Raw genomic sequence first — 27,350 nt, 5'->3', positions numbered from 1 at the left:
TATCCGATTCAAGTTCACACGTTGCCTCCTCAATCTTGTTGTTCCTCCATAGCACTTTCACCAAGGCGATGGTCTTATTCCGCAAGACTTTATCCTTTCGGTCAAGAATCTGAACTGGCATCTCCTCATGATAAATCCTGGTCTAGGTCCAAGTTCTCATAACTCAGTACATGCGTAGAATCTGATACATACTTTCGGAGCATGGACACGTGAAAAACATCATGAGCCCCTGATAAAGCTGGAGGCATCGCCAATCTGCAAGCTACTGCTCCAACCCATTCCAGAATCTCAAAGGGACCAACAAACCTGGGGCTCAGCTTGCCCCGAACACCAAACCGTTTCACTCATCTCAAAGGTGAAACTCTAAGGAACACACAGTCACTGAATTGAAACTCTACGCTCTTGCGTTTCAAGTCCGAGTAACTCTTCTGGCGACTCTGGGAGGAGAGTATTCGAGCTCTAATCTTTTCAATCGCCTCATTGGTCCTCTAAACCATCTCAGGACCCAAGTACCTCCTCTCACCCGTCTCATCCTAATGAATAGGTGATATGCACTTCCTCCCATATATCATCTCATACGGAGCCGCTCCGATAGTCGCCTAATAACTGTTATTGTACGAAAACTCAATTAAAGGGAGATACTTACTCCAAGATCCCACAAAATCCAGCACGCAAGCTCGTAGCATATCTTCTAGTATTTGAATCGTCCTCTCAGATTGTCCATCTGTTTGAGGATGATAAGCGGTACTAAATCATAACTGCGTGCCCATAGCCTTCTGCAGACTCTCCCAAAACTTGGAGGTGAAGGTGGGGTCCCTGTCGGATACTATCGGCCTCGGAGCCCCATGAAGTCAAACAATTTCCTTCACATACAACTCGGCATATTGCTCCACAGTATAAATCGTCCTGACAGGTAAAAAGTGGGCGGACTTAGTATACCTATCCACAATCACCCACACTGAATCATGTTGTCCCACGGTCTTCGGAAAACCAACCACGAAGTCCATGGTGATATCATCCCACTTCCACTCTGGAATCCCTAGAGGTTACAGCAACCCTGCTGGCCTTTGATGATCAGCCTTTACCTGCTAACAAGTTAAGCACTTGGCCACATAATCCACCACGTCCCTCTTCATTCTTGACCACCAATACAAGGCTCTCAATCTTGGTACATCTTTTTCGTACCTGGATGTAAAGAATAGGGAGCGGTATGAGATTCATCCAAGATCTCTCGCTGGATACTAGAATCCATCGGAACACAGATCTGACTCTTGTGCTTTAGTAATCCAATCTCTGAGATAGAGAAGTCCTTAGCCGCCCCAACTAAGACACTCTCTTTGTGCCCTCTCAACTGGGGATCCTTCCCCTGCGCTTCCTTGATCCTCTTAAGGAGTGTAGACTGAAGAGTGATGTTGGCTAACCGACCAACCACCAACTCTATACCCGCTCTATTCATCTCCTCAGCTAACTTATTAGATATCTGCCTCAAACTAAACAATTGTCCTGGGCCCTCAATGCATCAACTACTACATTATCCTTCCTAGGATGGTATAGGATATCACAATCATAATCCTTTAACAATTCCAGCCACCGTCTCTGGCGCATATTCAGATCCTTGTAAGTAAAGAAGTACTTCAAACTCTTATGGTCGATGTATATCTCACACTTCTCACCATATAGATAATGTCTCCAAGCCTTAAGTGCAAATACCACCGCTGCCAACTCCAGATCATGTGTGGGATATTGCTGCTCATACTCCTTTAACTGTCTTGATGCGTAGGCTATCACATTTCTGGCTTGCATCAGCACACACCCTAAACCCTGTTTGGAAGTGTCACAATAAACCACAAACTTCTCATTGTCTGTCAGCAGACTCAAAACTGGAGCGGTGATCAATCGCCGCTTCAATTCCTTGAAACTGTTCTCACACCTGTCTGTCCACACATACTTTGTCTTCTTCCTTGTCAATTTAGTCAACAATGTGGCTATCCTGGAAAACCCCTTAACGAACCGTTGATAATACCCTGCCAATCCCATAAAACTCCTAACTTCTGGAACACTGCTCGGCCTAGGCCAATCTCTCACTACCTCAATCTTACTTGGGTCAACCAGAATCCCATCCTTACTGAAATATGGCCCAGAAACGTGACTTGCGGTAGCCAAAACTCACTCTTGCTGAACTTAGCATATAACCTATACTCTCTCAATCGCTGCAATACCAAACGTAGATGCTGCTCATGATCTGTCTCCGACTGAGAGTATACCAATATGTCGTCAATAAACACAATCACGAACTTGTCCAAATAGTCATTGAAAACCCTATTCATCATGTCCATAAAAGCTGCTGGGGCATTGGTTAATCCAAAGGACATAACCAGGAATTAATAGTGTCCATATCTCGTGCAGAAAGCGGTCTTTGGTATGTCCTCTTCTTTAATCCTTAGCTGATGGTAACCTGACCGGAGATCAATCTTAGAAAACACTGTCTTTCCTTGTAGTTGGTCAAATAAGTCATCGATCCTAGGCAATGGGTACTTATTCTTAATAGTCAACTTGTTCAACTTCCTATAGTCAATACACATCCTAAGAGATCCATCCTTCTTCTTGACAAACAACACCGGAGCACCCCATGGCGAGAAACTCGGTCTGATGAACCCCAAATCCAGTAACTCCTGCAACTGAATCTTCATTTCCTTCAACTCTATCAGAGCCATTGTATAAGGTGTCCTAGATACTGGCTCCGCCCTTGGCGCCAACACTATAACAAACTCGATCTCTTGTTGTGGTGGTAACCTTGACAAATTTTTTGGAAATAAATCTGAAAACTCACATACCAATCTGGTCTCACCCGACCCAACCGACACATCCCTAGAGGTATCCACAATGTTCGCTAGGAATCCTATGCAACCTTCCCGCATCAGGTCTCTAGCCTTCAGTACTGAAATCATAGGTACCCGCAGTCCACTAACTATCCCCACAAATACAAAGGGTACCTCCCCTTTTGGTTCAAAAGTCACCATCCTGCGCTTGCAATCAATCGTCGCCCCGTACTTCAATAACCAATCCATCCCCAGAATCATATCGAAGTCATCCATCACTAGCTCAATCAGATCAACAGAAAATTCCCTACCATCTATCTCTACTGGCAATGCTCTAATCCATCTCCTAGAGACTACCAGTTCCCCAGTTGGCAACAAAGTCTGAAAACCCCTAGCATACAAATCACTAGGTCTACACAGCTGATCTATCACTCTGGCAGACACAAATGAATGGGTAGCTCCTGAATCAATCAACGTAGTATAAGAAGAACCAACACTAGAAATTTGACCTGTCACGACCGAGGGGCTAGCCTTAGCCTCAGTCTGAGTCAAGGTGAATACTTTGGCTAGAGCGAGCCTGTCGCCTTACTTCGACTCCTCTTTTTTGGCCTGTGGGCAGTCCCTCTTCAGATGATTGACACTCCCAAAGATAAAGCAGGCCCTGATCTTGGACTCTCCCTGATGTCGTTGTCTGCATCGAGGACACACTGGAAAGCTTCTCTAGTTGTCACTTCCGCCCTGACGGCCACTTAAAGCACCCCGTGCTCTCCTATTCGAGCTAGGAGAAACAAAAGAATCTGGGGCCTTTCTCTTCTGTTCAATGGGGCCACTACCTCAGCTGGATCCAGTAAAAGGAGGCACCGTCCTCCTAGCGTCGCGCCTAATAGTGCTCTCTCTCCATATCTGATCCTCGACCCCCTCATCCGTAAGGGCCTTGTCCACTACCTGGGCATATGTAGTAGTCTCTGGATCCAAAGTAATCTTAACATCACGGGCGATCATAACATTCAACCCCCGCATAAACCGATCCCTTCTAGCCGCATCAGTCAACACCAAATCCAGTGCGAACTTCGCCAACCGGTCAAATCTCAAGGCATACTCAGTAACTGTCAACCGGCCCTGAGTTAGGTTGATAAACTTGTCAACCGTCGCAGCTCGGACTGCAACACTGTAATATTTCTCATTAAAGATGTTTCTGAACTCTTCCCAAGTCATAATCGCAATATTCCTTCTTTGAGTCACTACATCCCACCAGATACGGGCATCCTCTCTGAACATGTAGTTGCCACAAGCTACCCTCTAGTTCCTTACCATCCTCATAAAATCTAAGATGGAGGAAACCATATTCATCCACTACTCTGCCCGCAATGGGTCTGGTCCACCCTCGAAGGTGGGAGGATGCTACTTCCTGAACCTCTCATACAAAGGTTCCCACCTATTCTCCATAACAGGCTGAACTAGCACTGACGCCACAACCTGCTGAACTGACAACCTAGTGACCTGAGGAGGGGCCTGCTGCCTTAGCTATCGAAGTTCTTCCTTTGTTTGATGCAGTCTAGCTTCCATTTCGGCAAACATTTGTTGCCAATTCTGTGGGGCAGGTGGAGGGTCCTGACCCTGGTTGTCATCCTCGGCCCTACTGCTGCAGAGTCTAGATGATTCTCGAGGCATCTCAACAATATGCCTACAATCAACGACGCCACACATCAGACATGATAACAACATCCAAAACCACCTCCTAATTCACATCACCCAACTATAAAAGCAATCCACAATACACAAATAACATAAAACACTCAACGGGCCATGCCATAGCATCATGCATATGTTAACTCATTCATCATGCTCTATATAAAATAATTAGGCACACATGGAATTTAAACACATAATCAAACATATAATTCAGTCTTTGCCAACCAACCCTGAGTCGAGCTTGTCACTGACATCAAGCGTACATGTTTGGTCAATCTCCAGGAACCATAAACCTTGGCTCGCTCTGATACCAAGTTGTAACGCCCTACTGCCTTAGAGCCATTACTAAGTGAGTTCAAAACATGCAATTAACTCGCTAACCGAGGTTTTAGGTTAAAAGTGTAGCTAAACTATAATAAAAGTCATATAATCTGAAAACGTAATCATTCACTGAAAATTATAAAGCGTTAAACATTTCAGATCCCAGAATACTGTTTGGAAATATTTACAACTAAAAAATATGATTAAAGTCGACTAAATGACAAAATTTGGACTAATACAAAACATCTCCCAAAAATACCTCTGGCCGTGATAGCCAGGTAGGCCAAACATGTACATGTCGCTTCACGCTCTCCGTACTCATGGTTGGTCGACCTTCCCCTTGCCCTTACCTGCACCATAATGCACTCGTGAGCCGAAGCCCAGCAAGAAAACTCCACACAAGCAATCAACATATGGATATTTTATCAATCAACACATAATAAAACCGCCAGTAGGCTAAACACATAACGGCCATGCCGTCCCAGGTGCTTTACCAGGCTCTAGGTTCGCGGTCTACACCGTGAGGATATCCCAGGTATCCAATAGGGGTCTCACCCTGACAACTCGCACTCCACGTGCTTAACGCTGCTCCCGGCCCCTTGCCGTACTCAGCCTTGCCATTCTCGACCTTTTCCGTTCCCGGCCCTCGCCGTTCTCGACCTTTGCCGTTTTCGACCTTTGTCGTTCATTCACAAATATGCACACATAGCATAATTTAACAAATACTTAAACATACATAAACATAATCAATGGGGCTACACCCTGTATCACAATCACATAGGTCGTGCCCTAAAATACAAACGATATGGCCACGCCCTAATCTATGGGTACAACAGTTTCCTTACCTGTGTCCCGAGCTTTCCGAGAACCGATATCCCAAGCAAAGTCCCCTAGTCCGAGCCTCGCTGAAAACCTAGTCACAATGCATCAACAACATCCATCCATCATGTTCTATTCCAATAAATAACTTTGGGTTATAATTCTAGTCTTTGGAACCTTGAATTCTATCAATCCGGGTGATAAAATCCATCTCGAGCCTAAAACCTTCTCGGGGTCCAAAAACCCACTAAGCACCGCGTCTCCATGGTCCCATGCTGCGTCCCGCCTCAAGCAGAAAGCAGCCTCCCCATTTCAGCCTATGCGCACAGCGACCCAACCTATAGGGCGCCACGGCCCGCCCCTCTTCCTAGCCTCCAAAACGTTCTAGAGGGTCGCGGCTCAGCAAGAACAATGCTGCGTCCCGACCCTTCGAACCCAGAAAAATCCCCCATTTTCATAGCTAAAACCAAGCCAAATTACCCCAAAATCAACCTAACAACCCAATTCAATCACCACAGAAGTTCTACAATGATTCCAGCCGCAAAACCTAACCAAGAACTAATCCCAAAACTAATCTAAACAATCAAAAGTGATTCACCACTTAGCTCAGATGCATAAACTTGTATTCCTAACCAAAACTCAGCAGAATTTAGTTGATCATCAAGTTTTATAGCATACCTTTGAACCCAGTTAAATCTCTGAATTTCTCCCCTTAGTTCCAAGCCACAAGCCCCCCAAGCTCAAGCCTTGAGTTCCTTCCTTGACCCCAAAGAAGATTAGCTCTTCTTTTTCTTCTTTTCTTAACTTCTGCTTTCCTCTAGAGCTTCCAAAAGATAATTCCAGTATATGCCTAAGTGAAAAACGTGAAGGACTTTACCTGAGCCAGGTTATCTACCCTTAAGGCCAAATTACCCTTTTACCCCTTAAACCTATCCTTAACCCTTAAGTAATCCCAAGGGCAATTTAGTCATTTAGCAAATCCCGTTAAGTCCCTGAGTATTCCTATAAATCCCCGTTTAATCCAAACATGTCTCAAACATTACTAAATCTTGTTACTTAATAATTCCCAAACACATATAATATTCCCAAAATACCCCTAAGCTCCTCCCGAGCCGGGTAATTGACCCCATTTTGACTTTCTAGCTAAATCGCTCCCTAGGACTCTCTCAGATCGTTCATCTCAAATATATCACCACCCTCACATGGTAAATATCACAATATTCACAAATATTACATTTATGCCCTCACCGGGCTAAAATTACAAACATGCCCCTACTAACCAAACAGAGCCCACATGCATAATTAATTCACCTAAACATGCATTTCTAATCACATACTCATCAAATTCACATATTAATATAATAAACCACTTATTGCCCTCCAGGCACGCTAATCAAGGTCCTAAGCCTTATTAGTAAATTTGGGACGCTACAGGGAAGATCACAACTTTGATTCGTGTTGTCTCCAAGGCAACAGATAAGTGGATTCCTTTCTTTAATTCTTTCGAGGAAGTCAGAGATTTGAGTGGCCGGAAGAGTGTGAACAGGCGTTCCAACAGCTCAAGGCACACATGGAAAATTCTCCGATCTTATCCAAGCCAATAGATGGAGAGCCTCTTCTACTCTACATGGCTGTCTCGGAGGATGCCATCAGTGCTGCATTGGTAAGGGAAGAAAGTCTTGTTCAACACCTTGTCTATTATGTTAGCAAAAGACTCCTCGGGGTAGAGTCTAGGTTCCTGCTGATAGAGAAATTAACTTTTTTCTTAATGGTGGCCTCTCGAAAGCTAAGACCCTACTTCTAGGCGCATCCGATTAAGGTCCTCACAAACCATCCCCTCAGGCAAGTCTTTCAGAAACCTAAGTCGTCGGGAAGATTCTTGAAGTAGTTAGTGGAGTTAAGTCAATTCGACATCACCTACTATCCGAGGACAACAATAAAAGGTTAGGCACTCCCTGAATTCATCACCGAGTGCACATGGAATCAGGAGAAGATTGAGGGGGCCCAAGTGGCCAGACCAGCCTAGAAGCTATTCATTGACGGGTCTTCAAACGAAAAATGGTGTCGGGGCTGGACTTATCTTGGTTTCCCCCGAGGGGTACAGAGTGCATAGTTCCATATGATTTGGGTTTATTGCCTCTAATAATGAAGCAAAATACAAAGCCTTAATCAGTGGGCTCTGCGTGGCACTAGAGTTTAAGGCCTAGTGCCTCGAGATCTTTAGTGATTCCCAGCTCATTGTGAACCAGGTTCTCGGAGAGTACCAAGCTCGGGGAACAAAGATGGCAGCGTACTTGGCAAAGGCTCAAGAAATGTTGCATAACTTCTGAAGATTCACTATTATGCAAGTGTCGTGAGAGCAGAATTCCAATGCTGACTGTAATGCCCTGGTTAGCCAAGACCATTACACTGTGTATTTTAAAAAGTGTTTACCTTGCTAAACGAGTAATTAGGCCATAAACGTGCATCGAAGTGTGATTACTGGTCCAGGGTAAAAAATCTCGGTCAAAAGGAATGGATATTTTATTAAAAATGTTAAACTATACATGGGATCCCATAATAACGTACACAAATTTGTTTATAGTTCCAAAATGGTCATTACAATTAAAAAGTTACAACCCGCCAACCTAAGCGGAAAAAAATGGGTTTAACCCTAGTTCCTCTGAGAAACCTTGGCCGTGGTGGTCAAGCGGCCGCATATGTGTACATCGCCACCTAAGCTCTCCAACTCATGGCTGGTCCAACTTTCCTTTCCCTTTACCTACACCACGTAGCACCCGTGAGCCAAGGCCCATCAAGAAAACTTAATACAAGTGCTTGAACAATACATACAGATTCAGATGTGTGTCTAGCATGCCCAGCAGTAATAGCCTACTCATGCATGCATACAGGTACAAATAAATGATGATAGAATCATTCTGGGGCTCACCGCCCTAACCCGATGACCATAGAGTCAACCTGGGACCCTTTGCTCTAAATAGATGACCATAAAGTCACCCTTGCTCTGAGTAACTAGCTTTAGAGCTAGTCAAGCGCTCTTGTTTTCTACGACCATTGGGTCGAACAAGCGTGTAATGCGCTAATGATTAGATCTAATCATATCGACCAACACTTGACGCGCTATAGCCACGCTTGAATCATAAGTCAATTCTTTTCTCAAGTATATAATGCATCCAAGCATTCATCATATAACAAATATCCATATATAGACCACTCAACATGCTTCATCAATAATCACATGCATAATCATAATCATGTGCATTTATAGGGCCAATGCCCAATCAAAACCATATTCAACATTCAGGCCAAGCCCTAATCATGTATGTCACATAATGGATGTAGTTTTCTTACCTCAGGTCCGAGTATAATGTAAAATAAGAACGACCCTCGAGCACGATCCTAAATAAAGGCTTATGGACTGAGTCCTAGCCTCCAGGACGTCGAATCCTACTAAACCAGGTAGTAGGATCGACCCCGAGCGCTTAGGTTTGAATTCCCACACCCAAAACCTCCCTAAGGCTAACTTTACCCTTAAGCGCCGCGGCCCCACGCCCCTGAGCTGTGGCCTGCCTCCAGACAAAGCCCCTGCCCCTTTTCTGCTTGCGCCTCGCGCCGCGGTCCTAACTACCCATCAGCCAGGTCCTCTTCTTCGTCAAGCTTGGGCCGCGGTGCCCAAGAACAGGGCAGCGGCCTGACCTGGAACCCAACCTAAAACCTTTGTTTTTCCCATTTCCAAACACCCCATAAACCTATCCAAACCCCAAAAACAAAGTTCCCAATCATCTCAATGGCCCAAAAAAATAAAACCCAAGCTTCAAATAACTCAAAAACTCGTCAAAACATAGAATCCAACCTAAAAACTTAATAAATTTTAGGAAGCGGAAACTCGGAAATTCAAAGCGTACATTACCTCTGATTGTGTCGTTTCTTACTAAATCCATCAGTTAATAAGCTTCTAATCTTTCCTAGAATCGCTATGACTCGATCCTTGCTTGAATCCGAGTCCTAAAACTAGAGTTTCCTTCGAAAATGCGACGAACGGTAAAATGGAATAACGGGAGAGAGAGAAAAATTATTTTAAACGTATATTTATTTCTGTCAGGTTACATCGAGCTTAAGTAACCTTAAGTAAATCCCAATATACGGGGTCCCAAAAATGCCCCCGAGGGTAAAATAGTCAAAATTCCCAGAATTTCCTCCTGATCTCACTAACTCCCAATATATCATCAAATAATCATTCCCATTACCCAATATCCCGGTAATGTACTAAATACCCATAATACCCCTTGACTCACCCCGAGTCAAGTATTAATCCAGTTGTGACTTTCACACTAGCTTGCTCCCTAGGATCGCCTCATGTCGAGTTACCCAAATATATCCACATAATAGCGTGGTCTCACACATATATCACATATATGCCAAATATACCCATAACAGGCCAAATTACGAAAATTTCCCTTCTAATAAGAAACAGGCCCACATGTTTAATTAACACACCTAAACATGCATATCAAGTCATATAATAATATAACTCACATAATCACATAATTACACACATATAAAACACATAACACATGTAATTCCCATAATTTGCCACCCTGGCCCCCTAATTAAGGCCCTAAGCCTTATTAGGTAATTTGGGACGTTACAACTATCCTCTCCTTACAGAAATTTCATCCTCAAAATTTCACCTGAACACCTAGGGATACTGACTCTGCACATCTGATTCTAGCTCCCAGGTCGCCTCCTCGACCTTGCTGTTCCTCCATAATACCTTAACCAAAGGTATAGTTTTGTTTCTCAGGACCTTGTCCTTCCTGTCCAGTATCTGCACTGTCTGTTCCTCATAGGAGAGATCTGCCTCAAGCTTTAGATCCTCGTAACTCAACACATGAGTCATGTCTGACACATAACTCCGAAGGGTCGTTATATGAAATACATTGTGTATGACTGACAGTGTCGAAGGTAAAGTCAACCTATAGGCTACCTGACCAATCCTGTCCAGGTTCTCAAATGGTCCTACAAATCTAGGGCTCAACTTTCCCTTCTTCTCAAATCTCCTCACCCCTTTCCATGGTAAGACTCTAAGACATAGAGGGTGTTTGACTCCTTAACTAAAAAACTGTTTTTGTTTTGTTTTTGAAACCTAAAAACTGTTTCTTGAAAACAAGTAAGGGTGTTTGGCATTGTTTTCAGAAAACAATTTTTAAAAACAAAGTTACAAGAAACAAAAAAAAATTTAGAACAACAAAAAGTTGTTTTTAAAAAATTTCTCACATAAACTTTTTAATTATTATTATCTCACATTACTTTCTCTCTCATTAATTTATCTCTCCTCAGTTTTCTCTACTCACTTTCTCTAACATCACTTTTGATCTCCATATTTTCTCTCTCATCACTTCCTATATCCTCATTTTCTCTCTCCTCATTTTTTCTATCTCTCCATTTTCTCTCTCATTTTTTTCTTTCATCAATTTCTCTTTTCTCAATTTTTCTTCCTCAAAATTTCTCTCCTTACTTTAACTCTCCTTATTTTTCATCACTTTTTATTTCACATTACTTTATCTCATTATTTATTACAAACTTTTAAATTATTTTTCTCTTTGTAAATATATTTATTAATTATGATTTTTTTAAATAAAACTAAAAAATTATTTTTAGAAAACATTAACAAAACACCTGTTTTTTTTTTTTTTTTTGATCAAGAAAGAAAGACATTATTAATCACAAACAAAATACAACCAAACAACCTCCCTTAAGGAAAAGGCATCAGCCACATTACAAGGAGCATATTTTCCTAACTAAAAGTTTCTCATTTCCTTTTGTGTAAAGCAACTAATTATGTATATGATATCTTTTTTTATCATATCAACCACAAGATTGACTCTAAGAGAGTAACTATGAACAAAACAAGTATTTCTATTATGCCAACTGTAATATATTGTTGCTGAGAAAACAGCCGCCACAATTGCTGCCTTAACACCTCTTCTCATATCTTCAATCCATCGGGTCCAGCCACTGAATTTTAAAGGCCATTTGTAGCCAATCCAATCTTGGATTTGATGCACCACCTGCTGAGAGAAACAGCAATCGAAAAATAAATGTACATGGGTCTCTTCAGCTTGTTCACAAACCGGGCAAAGGATGCAATCAAGATGCATAAGCACCCTATGCAAGTGATCTCGGGTTAACAACTTATCATTCACTGCTTGCCAAGTAATAAATCTATGTTTAGGAACACTCATTCTATTCCACACAAAGTGATGGTACTTGACAAGATCTTGGTGTATATATCTCGCATAAAGCAACCCAATTTTGAATCTCCCTTGACTGCCAGCTTTATCAATGTCTTCTTGAGTAAAAATTCCACGAATGTGGCAGATTTTACGCTAGTACCAACTTGTATCTGCCTTAAGTTGGTAGTGCCAGAAATTTTGACCCTTTAAATAAACAGTATTTATCCATTTCACCCACAGAGTCTCCTGTTGGTGACTAATAGCCCAAACGTATTTGCCAAGCATTGCCTTGTTCCACTTAGCTCCTTCACCGAAACCCAATGAACCTGGTAGGAAATCGAAGACAGATTAATAACCTCTCCAAAAAACACCAGTCCACTGTATCATAGGCCTTACTTAGGTCTATCTTTAAAGCACACCTCGGGGAAGTATTCCTTCTATTGTAATTCTTGATCAAATCTTGAAAAATTAGAATATTATGAGCTAGAGATCTCCCTTTAATAAAGGCACCTTGATTATGACTAATTAGAGTGGGTAACACTTCCGAGAGCCTACTGCATAGCATTTTTGAAATGCACTTATATAAAGTATTGCAGCACGCTATGGGCCTATAGTCAATCGCCCTGCGAAGCATATCAGTTTTAGGGACTAAAGCCAGCACTGTTTCATTAAGTTCATCAGGTATCTTCCCAGAATGAAAGAACTCAAGGATAGCCTCTGATATGTCATCACCTATATGCTGCCACATTGCTTTGTAAAACTCTGAACCGTAACCATCCAGCCCTGGACTTTTTGTGCCCGGTATGCTAAATAATGCCTTCTTGACATCAGATTTCCTAAATTCCTTAATTAAACTCAGCTGCATCTCAATATATAAATAAGGACCCCACTTTATACATTGAGAATTAAAAGTACTTTTAGCTGAACTGGTACTTCCCATATAACCTCTGAAATGGTCCAGGAAATGATGAACCACTTTGTTATAATCATCAATGATGTCCCCTTACTCATTCAGAAATGAAACAATACGATTCTCCTCCCTTCTTTTTTTAATGCATGCATGAAAGTACGAATTATTATCATCACCCTTCTGCAGCCATGTAACTTTGCTACGCTGTATCAAAAAACTTATGTATCTAGCATAGTGATCTTGATAGCGAACCGCTGCTATTTTTTCAGCCTCCTGAGCAGCAGTATCAGTTGGTGAAGCTTGAGCTCTAGTTAGTGCCAGTTGATAGTCTCCCTTAGCTTGATGATATCCCTGCTCAACATCACCAATTTCCTCCCTATTAAAAGCTTTCAAAATATGCTTCAGCCGAAGAAACTTTTTAGTCATACCCAGTAAACCCCCCACTGCCATAGGCTTATGCCAACTATCTATAACTACCTCTTTAAACCTTCTGTGAGCAATACAGAAATTAAAATACCGAAATGGTTTTATGCCCAGATTTCCAAGTTTAAGAGCCTTGATGAGACAATAACAATGGTCTGAATGGACATCCCATTGAAGTTCAGCAATAGAGTTAGGCAAGGCATCAATCCAATCTTCATTAATAAACATATGATCAATTTTTGAATAAACCCTATCCCCTCCTTCCTGCTTATTGGACTAGGTGAAATTAGAACCCATGCTCTTGAGAGAAGCCAACTGAGAATGGGCTAGCAAAGCAGTAGAGTCAAGAATCTCAGTTGCACTTATCGCCTTCCCTCCCATTTTGTCATCAAAATTAAACACAACATTGAAATCTCCCACGACCAACCAAGGCTTTTTCATGACATGAATAGAAGATAGACCCCTCCACATATCCAATCTCTCAACCATAGTGTTAAGACCATAAACAAAAGTGACCACAATTTCCATCGGCAAGCCTGTAAATTTAACCAAACAGTGAACAAATTGTTGTTGTTCCAGTAGGACCTGAACCTTGATAAAAGATTTCTTCCAAAGTACCAAAATTCTGCCTTCTGTGACATTACTACTGTAGTGTTCCCAGCCAAAGAACAATTTAGTCATCATATCATCAACTTTATCCTTCTTCATTTTATTCTCTAATAAAGCACAAAATCCCACTTTATTCATCTTTAAGAGACTCAGAATAGCATGTTGTTTGTCTCTCTTATTCATACCCCTTACATTCCAACTAAGAATATATGAGCAGTCCATCAGACTTTGAGTTATTTAAGTTCCCACTTTTCTCTCCATTTCCCTATTCTTGAAGAACCTTGAAAGCATTCTATTTGTTGTCCAAATCAGATCTCACAGACTTCCCTCTCCCTTTTGAGTTCCCAACTTTCTTAGGAATTTCCCAATTCTCTTTGTTGTCCTGATTAGGTGTTAAGAGATGGTTCTGTGAAAGTCCCTTTTCTTTAGCTGCCCCTCGAACATCTATCCCTGGCTCATCATGCTTCTCTTCCACTTCCTTAATAGCCATAGGAACTCCAGTTGAATCACTTGAACTAGCATCAGTAGCTGCAATCTCAGGAACAACATTGTTTCCTGCATGTTCCTGTCCAGTCGCACTCTTTTTTACCCAACCCTTAGAGCCATTTTTCTTGCAATCAGCCAAATTATGACCAAATCCTTTACAATTATTGCATTTTATGGGGAGCCATTCATACTCAACAAACAAACGGAGGGTCATCAGTTATCTCCATTTCAACCAGAACTTTAGCATATCTGATCATAGACCTATCTTTTGTAAACTTGTCCACCGTAGTTGGTTTCCCGATTGTACTAACCAAGGCACTGAGACAATTTTTGCCCCATTATTGAAGACCTAGATTAGGCAGTCTGATCCAAAGAGGTACAGAGCGGACTAACCTTATAGTGTCTAGATCTTGAGTCCAAGGTCGCACAATAACTGGCTTCTTGTCGAACTGCACAATGCCATTCTCCAGAACAAAACCTCTAGTAGCCTCATCATTGAATTTGACAATGGTGAGTCCCATATTCATCCTCACAACTCGTTCAATGCCCAGGTGTCCCCATATTCGTTTCACAAAGCCTTCAAACACAACAAATGGGGGATTGGCTTCCATTACCATACATATCACTGCAGAACTCCTATTTTGAGCCTGTTACGCAACCTCAGCCATATCAATTTGAGCAACTTTCTTCCCATTTTTTAGAATCGGCTCCTCATAATGAAGCTTGGCCGCCTCATTAATAAGAAGCTTATCCCTAAGATTCGCCCAATGAGATTGAGCTGAAGCTTGAAAATCATCATTCTCAAAATCTGCAGCCCAATTCTTTTCCAGCACTTCTTCCTCTAGGTTAATTGGACCACCATCACAAACAGGGCTCAAATTTTCCTCCGATAATGGGTTCTTCATCTGTTTCTTACCTTCAGAAAATTGCAATAGTAGATCTACCTCTGAATGCATGCTATGTACTTGATCCTTCGTTTGAGATTCAGGCATGAGCGTGGATGAATGGGGCTCCTCATTCCTAGATCTTGATGCAGGCTTTTGAGTAACCTTCTTCTTCTTCATCGTGGAGAGAAGAGAGGATTCTACGCACGCCGATTATGTAATAGTTTTCAAATCCACCAGTTGTTTTTTGAAAACAACAAAAACTGTCTTCCGTTCTCATTTCTGAAAACATAATTTTGAAAACAAAAAACAGAAAACAATGCCAAACACACCAATAGTCTCCCACTTGGAACTCCACGTTCCTGCGTTTGGGATTAGCATAACTTTTATGTCTACTTTGAGAAGCGAGCATCTGAGTTCTGATCTTCTCAACAACCTCATTGGTCCTCTAAACTGCCTCAAGACCCAAGTATTTCCTTTCTCCTGTCTCATCCAAGTGAATAGGAGACATGCATTTCCTACCATACAAAATCTCATAAGAAGCCACCTTAATGGTCATCTAATAGCTGTTATTGCAAGAAAACTCTATCAAAGGAAAATACTTACTCCAGGACCCACCAAAGTCCATCACACATGCTCGCAGCATGTCCTTTAATATCTGGATCGTCCTCTCAGGTTGTCCATCTGTCTGAGGATGATAAGCAATACTAAACTTCAACTGTGTACCCATGGCCCTCTACAAACTTCCCCAAAACTTGGAAGTAAATGTGGGGTCCTGATCTAACACGATCAACCTTGGTGCCCCATGAAGGAGCACAATCTCTCTCACATAGAGTTCTGCGTACTGGTTAACTATATACGTTGTCCTCACTGGTAAGAAGTGAGCTGATTTGGTGTATCAATCCACAATAACCCACACCGAATCATGTTGACCCACAGTCCTAGGTAACCCCGCCACGAAATCCATCGTGATATCCTCCCATTTCCACTTGGGATGTCTAGAGGCTATAATAGCCCTGCTGGTCTCTGATGCTCAGCCTTGACCTGTTGACATGTCAAGCACTTAATCACATACTCTATCACACCCCTCTTCATCCCAGGCCACCAATACAACGATCTCACATCCTGATACATCTTCGTGGTGCCTGAATGCAAATAGTAAGGAGTAGTATGAGATTCATCTAGAATCTCCCGTCTGATAACAATGTCCATCAGAACATAGATTCGACCCTTGTATCTCAACAAGCCCATATCTGACATTGTATAGTCTCTAGACACTCCAGCTAGAACGTCCTCTCTGATCTTTGTCAGTTGTGGATCACCCAACTGACCTTCCTTTATTCTTTCTAACAGCATAGACTGTTGTGTAATGTTGTCCAACTGGCCCACCAACTCTATACCAGCTCTGGTCATATCCTCTGCTAACTCTCTGGATATCAATCTCGCACTTTATATCTGTCTCGGACCCTTTCAACTTAAGGCATCTGCTACCACGTTGGCCTTCCATGGATGATACAGGATTTCACAATCATAATCCTTCACTAGCTTCAGCCAGCACCTCTATCTCATGTTCAGGTCTTTCTGAGTGAAAAAGGACTTCAGGCTCTTGTGATCAGTGTATATCTCACAATTTTCCCCATAAAGGTAATGCCTCCATACCTTTAATGCAAAAACCACTGCTGCCAACTCTAAATCATGAGTGGGGTATCTCTGTTCATACTCTTTCAATTGGCGTGATGCATAGGCAATCACCTTCCCTGACTGCATAAGAACACAACCCAAACCCTGATGTGAGGCATCGCAGTAAATCACAAACTTCTCCTGATCTTTTGGGAGACTTAAAACTGGAGTTGTAATATATCTCTACTTCAATTCCTGGAAGCTGTTATCGCACTTGTCTGACCACACAAACTTTTGATTCTTGTGTGTCAGTTCAGTCAACGAAGTAGAAATCCTTGAAAACCCTTCCATGAAACGATTGTAGCACCTTGCCAACCCAAGGAAGCTCCTAATCTCTGAGGCATTCTTTGGCCTTGACCAATCTCTGTCTTCCTTAATCTTGGCGGGGTCCACCTTGATCCCCTCCTTATTGACAATATGACCAAGTAAAGTTACCTGAGGTAACCAGAACTCTTATTTCTTGAACTTAGCAAACAACTTATGCTCCTTCAGTCTCTGTAGAACCAACCTCAGATGTTGCTCATGTTCTGACTCTGACTAAGAATAAACCAGTATATTATCGATGAAGATGATCACAAACTGATCCAAGTAATCCTTGAACACTCTATTCATCATATCCATAAAAGCAGCTGGGGCATTGGTCAATCCAAAGGACATGACTAAGAACTCATAATGCCCATATCTAGTGCGAAAGGAAATTTTGGTATATCTCCATCCTTGATCCTCAGCTGGTGATAACTAGATCGAAGATTTATCTTTGAGAATACCATCTTACCCTGCAACTGATCAAATAGGTCATCTACCCTTGGCAGAGAATACTTGTTCTTGATTGTCAACTTGTTCAGTTCTCTGTAATCAATACACATTCTCAGAGAACCATCATTTTTCTTTACAAACATAACTAGTGCACACCATGGTGAGAAACTGGGTCTAATAAAACCCAAGTCTAACAACTCCTGCAGTTGTACCTTTAGTTCTTTAAACTCAGCTGGGGCCATTTTGTAAGGTGCCCTAGACACTGGCTCCATCCCTGGTGCAAGTTCAATCACAAATTCAATCTCTCTGTGTGGTGGCAACCCTGGTAAATCCTCTGGAAACACATCTAGAAATTCACAGACTAATCTAGTCTCCTCTGGTCCCACTAGCATGACCTAAGTGGTATCCACCACACTGGCTAAGAATCCTATGCATCCACCTTGCAATAGATCTCTAGCCTTCAATACTAATATCATAGGTACACGAGGTCCTTGCATAGTGCCAAAAAATACAAAAGGATTCTCACCTTCAGACTCAAATGTTACCATTTTCCTTCTGCAATCTATGGTTGCCCCATACTTCAATAACCAGTCCATACCTAGAATCATGTCAAAGTAGATCATAACCAACTCTATCAAATCAACTGACAACTCTCTGCCCTCCTCTGTCACTAGTAATGATCTGACCCATCTTCTGGATACTACTAACTCTCCAATGGGTAATATGCTTCCGAACCCTACACCATAATAATCACACGATCTGCACAATCTATCAATGATTTTACTATCAACAAAATAATGTGTAGCACTAGAATAGATCAAAATAGTATAATGGATTCCAGCACTAAAAAGCTGATCTGTGACTACTGAGGAACAAGCCTCAGCTTCTGCCTGAGTCAACACAAACACTCGAATTGGATGAAAGCTGTCCGCCTTTCGTGGTTCTTCCTTCCTTGCCTTCAAGCAATCTTTCTTTAGGTGTCCCACTACCCCGCATATAAAGAAGGCCTTTGCCCGACACTCTCCTATGTGACGTCTCTTGCATCTGGCGCACTCTGGAAAAGTCCTGTAGCTCTCACTGCCGCACTGGCGGCTTGTTGAAACACTACGTGGTCTCCTGTTATGGATTCGAGCTGGAAAGGAGTCAGGAGCCTTCCTTTTCTGATCACTTGGGCCCTCGCCCCTACCTGAACTCATAAATGGAGGTCCCACCCTCCTAGTGTCTCTCCTGGTCGCGTTATCATGCCAGATTTTGTTCTCTATGCTCTCAGCTGTGAGCGCCTTCTCAACAACCTGTGCATAGGTAGTCACCCCTGGAAAAATGGTAATACAAACATCCCGGGCTATCATATGTTGTAAGGGATGAAGGAATTACAGTCTAAGAGTATTCCTCTAGTCAAGGTCCTATGGAGTAATAGTTCTAAACGAGAGGCAGTGGGAGTTGGAGGGAGACATGTTAGTATGGTATCCGAAATTGTTTGGTAAGTAAACTTCGAGGATGAAATTATTTTAAGTAGGGGAGAATTGTAGTGTCCCTGAATTTTTACTTAGCTAGAAAGTAGTAGTTTGTAGTATGTTAGTTTCCGTAGATTTTGGTTCAAGCCGGGACTTAGTTGGAAACTCATAGCAACAGTTATGGATTTTATAAGTTTAACTTATAGTTTAGAAATATTAATTATAACATAAGGTTTGATTAATATTGCTGGTCCTAGAAATATTAATAATTATTACCTAAGGTTTAGATATAATTATTAAGAATGTGACACTTGTCATAATCATGTTTATTAAGGATTTAAGTATTTTTGATGAATAATTTAAATAAAAGAAAGATCTAGAAGCTCTAGAACCTTCCAGCAGTTGTTAGGATCACGTTTAGACTCAGTCAAAGCTGTTTAATCAATTCAAAATATGCTAAAAAAGTGAAAATATGTGTTTGATATATCAATGTATGCCGATATATCGAAGCTTTAGGGACCAGTATATCGCCTACGGGAGATACGGAAAACACGTCGACTTCGGACGAATGAATGAATGGGGCTCGGGATATAGGTCTAGGTGATATATCGCCCAGGGTAGGCGATATATCGCCCCTGGGAGTGATTTTTTTTTTTTTTTTTAAACTTAAGGATTTAATTTTAAAAACAGCCTTAACAACTTGGACATGCCCTTGAACGATTTTGACCAAGTTCTGGGCATCTGTTGAATGAAAATTCAAATCTTTTTCATTTTATATTCATTTATTTATTCAAATTAAAAGGGGTTAGTTTCATTCCTTGAACTCTGTAAATAGGACCTAGTACTCAGCCATTTTATTCATCATTCAAGCATTGTTTAGAGCCTCCAAGCTGCTAAGATTACTATAGAGAGAAACACTTGGGTTTTGGGATAAAAGCTTTTCCAATCTAAGCTTTTCTAAACACTTGGGAAGTGAGATATAGTGTTATTTTGAGGTGTAGATCAAAGTCATAGTTATCCAAGGTATTCTTATCCTTAAGTTTAGTTCTTCATGGTTCTTTAGTTTTCTTTTGTTTTCATTCGGATCCTAACTATTGTTTATGATTCTTAGTTAGGTGTTTAAGTTTCTTGAAACTTAAGGTTCTTTTCAGTAAGTTTCTTCTTTGATGGTTTAGTTCTCTTTTTCATCTCTTTTTTTTTTCTTTAGAAACTCCTGGTTTATTGTTGTTATCCCCAAAAATTGGAGATCGATAACGTGGAAATAGAGGTGACAAGTGGCAGTACATGGTCCGTAAAAGACACATTAAATAGTCAATAAATACATTGACTCCTCAGAGTTGTGATAAAGTGACCCGGTAGACTGATGAAGAGTTTTGACTGCTTGAGAGGTGTCATGACCGACCAGTCAAGTTCTTGCATCCGCCCAGGAATGACATTGCTGCCCAGTAATGACTTTGCTGCCCAGTAATGAACTTAGCCGATCGGCCATGCACATGTCCGACCAGCTAGATGCATGTCCGATCAGCCAAGTGCATGTCCTACCCGCCAAGTGCATGTTCTACCAGCCAAGTGCATGTCCTACCAGCTAAGTGCATGACTGCCCAGTCATAGAGTATACTGACATGCACTTCAACAGTATACTGGCTTGCACATAGAGTATACTGACGTGCACATAAGGTATATTGGCGTGCACTTCAACAGTATACTGGCATGCACATAGAGTATACTGGCGTGCACATAAGGTATACTGGCGTGCACTTCAACACAGGAAATCTGCCCAGTGAAGGTGTGTTCGACCAGATTGAAGGTGATATGGATCAACTAGATAGAGCATGACTACGTCAAGATTCCCAGAAACGGCTTCAACAAGAATCGGTCTTGGCATACGCGGGAATCTCTCATTCTTCCCACAAATTTGGTGTTCTGTTACATTTTGAATATTTTTTTAATTTAAATAGAATAAATATAATAAAATATCCCGATTCTAGGGGATAGCGGATGTATGATCCTAAGCCTATAAATATATGGCATATGGGATTAGAAAAGGGGCTGCTTATTCTTTTTAGACTTTTTGGGGAGAAATTTTGGGTCTGAATTTTCTAGAGAGAGAAAGTGCTTGTATCTGAAAGAATTCTTGTATTCTTGTAATCTTTACTAAAGAAACTCAGTTGGCTCAGTTCATCTGATCTTGAGTACAGATCTATAATCACAACTCTAAGTGGATTAGGCTATTACCAACACATTGGGGTTGAACCACTATAAAAATTGCGTGTGTTATTTACTTTCTGTTCAAAATTTTCTATGTCGTTTAATTTCTCTTGAAGGCTTTATCGTATTTGACGTTCTCACGTCGTTGGCCAAAAACGCGATCAACAACTGTTGATTTTAGGAGTATTCAAAATCCCGTTCTTGTCTCCATATCCCAGTTTTTGAGGTTAGATTATATGTGTTTATATGTTTATGTTATGATATGTTTTATGCTATGATATGTATATGTATAAATATTTTTTGTAGTCGCTTAGGCATATGACTTGCTTAGATAGCAAGCCCCAAGAATTTATGTTGTAGTCACTTGGGCATGTGACTTGCTTAGATAGCAAGCCCCAATAATTTTTTTATCATTTTCATGGTTTAGAGTTATGATTTACCCTACCTCGATTAGTAGACAGAGGACCTAGATGGGTTATCATATACTATAGTTATGATCTAACCTACCTCGATTAGTAGGCAAAGGACCTAGATGGTTTTGTCACATACCATGTTAATGAGTTAATGGCCATTAATATTGTTGTCCTATATGATATACATTTTTATAGTATATGTTTATGATATAGTCTTATGTTTATTATTTATGATATATGGTGTTAGTAGATTTACCTTGTTGGGCATCAGGTTCATTCCTTTCTTTTTAGAATGATGTAGGAAAATGAACGTGGAAGGTGGGAAGGATTTGTGGCAGCTTGGCATGTGTGTTGAGGATGAATGGATTGAATGGACTGCTGGAAGATCAAGGATGACGTTGTTTAAAGTCTTTAAATTTATGTTTTATTGTATTTCCCCACTTAGTATTTTAAACAATTGATTTAAAGTTTATGTTTATGTTTTATAACAATGGGATCCCATACCATATTTTTTATTTTGTACAATATTTTGGGCTTTAAATAAAGTTATGTTATTTCATATGAATGTATTTCAAAATAGTAGTTATGTCATAGTAGTTTTTAATGGTCTGAGGTCTTAGAAATAGTCGAGGCATTACATGGTTACACTTGTTGCACACTGGCCATTATTCAAACTCACATCTTGGCTGTTTGTTGGGACTAGCCATTGCCTTATTGGGAGGTCCCCCTTTTCTTTTGTTATTTCCCCCAACAATCGGCCTTGTGCCTCTTGGATTGTTTGTTTGCCCCGAGTTTTGGTCGAACCTCGGGTTGAACTTTCCCCTTGGGCCATTCTGATTGGTCTGAAACTGTCCGGGGTTGTTGGGAGTGTACCTTCTGTCTTCGTTCTTCTGTGGTTCTAGCTTGCCTGACATGGCCCAAGACTCTTGGCAAAGAGCCCATTCCACAACTTCAACATACGTCTCCAGGCCAGTTCTACCAGTGTCTACACACCTGGCAATGTCTCTGTGCAGGCCTTTAATAAAACTCTAGGTCTTATTCTCTTCAGTATTCACCTGGTTCTTCGCGAACCTAGACAGCTGGTCGAATTTTTGAACGTAGTCCTGCACTCTCGACGTTCCCTGCTTCAGATTAGTGAACTCATTCACTTTGTGCTCGATAATTACCTTACTAAAGTGCTTGCCATTGAACAAGGTCAAGAACTTTGACCATTCCATCTCGGCAACATTATGCCCTTTCTTGGTTGCGTCCCACCAAATGCGAGCATCTTTTCTCAGCATATAGGTCGCACAAACTACCTTATCTCTCTCAGTAGTTCCAATGAGGTTGAAGATCTTTTCCAGGATATTGATCCATTCCTCTGCCACAGATGGGTTAGTGGTCCCCTCGAACATAGGTGGATTCTGGTTGTCGAACCTTTCTAATATAGGTTTCGCTCGGGCAACTCTTGGTGCTTCTACTGGCAGCACAGGTTGTTCAATGACAACCTACGGGCCAGGGTTCTGTTCTTCATTGTTTTCAAGTGGTATTTCATTTTTCTGAGCATTATTGGGTGGCATGGGGAGTTGTCCCAAAAAGGGTTTTAAAACTTTCAGCTTGGAGGGCATCAGAGTCATCGTGTCTCTTTTTCCCTCTTTCAATTTAGGTTCCTGCATCTCCACTAGCCTTTGCAGATTATTCTTCTAGTCGGCTATCTTGCGAACTCTAGCAACTTGGTTTAGAGCTTTAGTGGCAGGCACATTATGAGCTCTAGCAGTAGGTGCAGCCTGGCCCCGGCCAGTAGCACCCCTACGTCTTTGAGCTCTTCTCCTTGCCATTTTTTTGTTTGATTAGAATAAAAAAGCTCCTAAGCGCATAGCTACGAGAAGTTAATACCAATGTTGATTACCTTTTCCCTTTCGGTAGCCACCACAAAATCAAAGATCCTCTATCTGAGTTGCCAGATTTGTTTATGATTGTACTCTTTGTCCTCGGCCTTGACCCCTTTCTCTGCCTCAGCCACAACATGTATTTTGGTCAACGACTGCTCTCTCGGCTGGGTCTGGTTGAATAACAGCTCGACCTCCCCTAGCTTGAGTGTTAGGCACCATCGCAAGTCTTTATACCGCAATGTATAGTAGGGAAGAATACTAACATAGCAATAAATGAGCACATTAGTTTTGCTCATAAACAAGAAAGAAGAACCATAATGATTCGACACAAAATAGGTAGTCATAATATTTAGGGATATAACCTAGCAAAACAAAATGATCATGATAGATCATGCCATAGGATTTTGGTTAGCATGACGATAAATCCAAAAGAGAACCCTAGCTACACGTTAGGTTTCTATGTCCGCCTGCTACAACTATACAAAAGTCCTACAACCTAGTAGGTTTGTGAAGTCCTTACAAAAATTATCAACAAGACCCTCACATCATAACCTAATCTAGGCTATCCATCAGGATATCCAGCTTATGTCGGTATCCTCGTCTGGCTTCTTGGATCCTCCTTTGCCTCGAGGTATGATATCAACCACAGAGATAGGTCAATCCATGGCCCAAATGCTAGCTTGATTTGCATAACAAAGTCATCCCACGTGTCGCAAACCAGCCACCAACGTCTGTGACAAAACCATATCTGTGTCAAGCCTCTCAAACAAGTACTAACATAGTGCACTCTCCGTTGCTCGGGTTTGTTGGCCCTATCAAGGGCTTCCGTCATGTAATGAGTCCATTTCCAAATGACACGAAGATGTTGTTGATCATACTCGAAGCATCACAGATTCTCATCGTTAAAGATTCTATAGTAATCGATTCTAGGCATAGGGATCATGGGTAGGTTTCTTATCACAAGGTCACATATCTCAGGTATATCGACCATAACCTACAATTTATAGAATTAAGGTAAATAAAAGAAAGCAAAGGAAACATATATGAAAAGACAGTACTTACAGTGAGTGTCAGTCTATCTTTATGAATTGTACATGTGGGTTGTCTACAAAACCGGCTCAACTCGAGCTCTGATACCAACTGTAATGACCTGGATTTTCAAGACTCGATAATGCGGAAATATAAACGTTTTCATTCAACAAAATGTCTCAAAAACCCGTATAAAAAAACTTTTTAAAAGTCATATGGCCATACTTAACATTTAATACAAACATAATTTATAAAAAGTAAAGTGAGCCTAGTTTATGAAAATAACACAACATTTCCAAAAACAAAAAGGCTTCCCAAAAGGTCGGTCCACATGTACATTCGCAAGGTAGACTCTAGTGCTCACTGCTCTGCCTTGCCCTTGCTCTTACCGACAACATGAAACAACTAGGTAAGCGAAAATTCTTAGTAAGTTCAACTTTAAAACAAAATCATGTAGAGAAGACAGGTGGTCACTGACCAAGTTACTTTCCACAAATAACAATAATAGCTCACAAAAAATTAGGATTCCGGATCCATCTGGACCCTATGCAATAAATTTCAAGAACGCAAAAACATCTTGGCAAACTTATGGTCATGCTTGATAACCAATGACAAACTATTTCATATAAACAGATAAATCCTTGCACTCAGAAAATCCCAGAGCAATCAGATATAATATATCACAACTATTTCATATATACAAAAAAACCCTGCACTCAGAAAATCCCAGAGCAAGCAGATATAATATATCACAACTATTATTCAAAACCAACACTCGGAAATTTCCAAAAATTCAGGCGTATCACGCCCTCCAGCATAAATGCTAATATGTTAGAGAGAAAGAGTCTCAACACTACGATCTAGGTAATAAATATCCCCATCAAGGGTAATTATCGAGTTACCTAGGACATCGCTACTTATCCAAGAGTAAATCCCTCACAAGGGTAACCATCAAGTCACCTAGGGCATCACTACTTATCCAAGAGTAAATCCCTCACAAGGGTAACCATCAAGTTACCTAGGGAATTGCTACTATTCAAGAGTGTAATTGAAGTTACACGGGTTTACAGAGACTTCTATGTTAATCAGTAGTGCTGGTGAGCATTTGCCCCTAGGGTGTTCAACCTCACTCAAACTTGGCAACCCCTAGTATCTCTAGGCACTCTCACTGCTACAGGTCATATTTTCTGAATCAACACCCACTAGACTAACGTCTCTATGCAAACTTTCTACGACAGTGTATATATGTGCATGTGTCCCTATACTAATAGACAATACAATAGTCGTTTTATGTTGTAGCCACACAATAGAAGTTGACATACTTGGAGTCTTTACTCTCAGCAAGATTTCACCCTCAAATGTATAGTCCAGTTATGCTTAGCCAATACTGTAATTATCCATACAGTATACTCGGATTAATTATGGCACTTCATAATTCATTATTATTATTTTGGGCAGTTTGGTCATTTTAAAAATCATTTGTAAGGATTAATGATCCTTATTTGGTTTCAAACTCATTCAAGAAATTTATACTAAAATATTTGAGACTAAACCCTATGTCTCGGGGATACCTATCCTATGGTCTCGATACTTAGGTTCGAGTATCGCAATTGTATTTTCCCATAATCCGTTAAAAATATTATTCTTTAAAAGTATCATTATTAATCCGTACTTTCAACAAGTCAGTTAAATATATAGAAGATTTTAGCCGGTATTATATCCAGAAAATACTAATTAAATTTCTCAATTATTTTTCAAGAAAATAACATCTAAATTTTCCTTTTATTTTTCTTAAGGTTTTAATCTCTAAAAACCATTTTAAGAAAATCACCTAATTTTAGCTTAATCAGGAGAAACCGTTAATAATTTCTTATCTTGACTAGTTAATTCTCCTAAGTCAATTAATCAAGTTTGCTTACTAGAAAAATAATTTACTTAATTATTTTCTCAAAATATAGGACTTTTAAACCCTCTTTTAATTTATCAACTTAATAATAAATTAAATCTTTTATTTTTAGAAAGAATAAAAATTCTTTAATAAAATAATTCTCACTTAAACTCAAAGTGGTATTTTAGGTCAAAATATTTTTAATACTTACCAAGTATTTATCTTGCAATAAGCAAAAATGTAATTTTTATATTAAGTTCCAAAATCTCATTTTTACACTAAGTGTGAAAACCTCATTTTTCACATTTTTAACTACATACTTTGTTAGGTCATAACTTGAAATTTACTTACTCAATTGTTACCAAAATTTCCAATTCCATATTTGGTATGCCATTTAGGTCTTTGTAAAATCTTAGGTCAAAAGGAGTACTTTTGATTGGTGAAAATACTTTCCAAACAATGAGGTAAAAATGACATTTTTTCCAAACTTTGGCACTTAACTTTCAAACCGTTCAATATTTTTGTTACCAAATTTTACAATGGAATACTACATTATTCCAAGAATATGTCCACCAATTTTTAGAAAAAACTAGATTCATTTTCCCTATACAGTGGCTGTCCAAACTTGGTCCCCAAATTAAGAATACGAAAAAAAAACAGTTTGTTTACCTAAACTTTGAAATAACATAACTCACCAATTTCTAAACATTTTTTAGTGTTTCAAAAGCTCAATTTTATGTACTCAATCTCAAAAACATCACAGTATAATTTAATTTTACAAAATCAATATACAATGGATGCTTGACCCCTTGGAAGTCACAGCTCAAAACTTGTATTTTTGTTTTAGGGTTT

At 40.4% G+C, this 27,350-nt stretch overlaps 1 protein-coding gene across 1 annotated transcript; it reads right to left on the bottom strand.

The window, feature by feature from the left end:
* Positions 1–12,890: 12,890 nt before the first annotated feature.
* LOC133825581 (uncharacterized) lies at positions 12,891–13,967 on the bottom strand. Its single transcript, XM_062258504.1, has 2 exons — positions 13,514–13,967; positions 12,891–13,432 (listed from the first exon to the last, which is right to left on the bottom strand). The coding sequence occupies exons 1-2, from the start codon at positions 13,965–13,967 to the stop codon at positions 12,891–12,893; spliced, it is 996 nt and encodes a 331-aa protein (XP_062114488.1).
* Positions 13,968–27,350: the final 13,383 nt, after the last annotated feature.

This window comes from Humulus lupulus, chromosome 3, assembly GCF_963169125.1.
Source record: "Humulus lupulus chromosome 3, drHumLupu1.1, whole genome shotgun sequence".
Taxonomy (NCBI): domain Eukaryota; kingdom Viridiplantae; phylum Streptophyta; class Magnoliopsida; order Rosales; family Cannabaceae; genus Humulus; species Humulus lupulus.
This window is presented reverse-complemented; position numbering and strand designations above follow the sequence as displayed.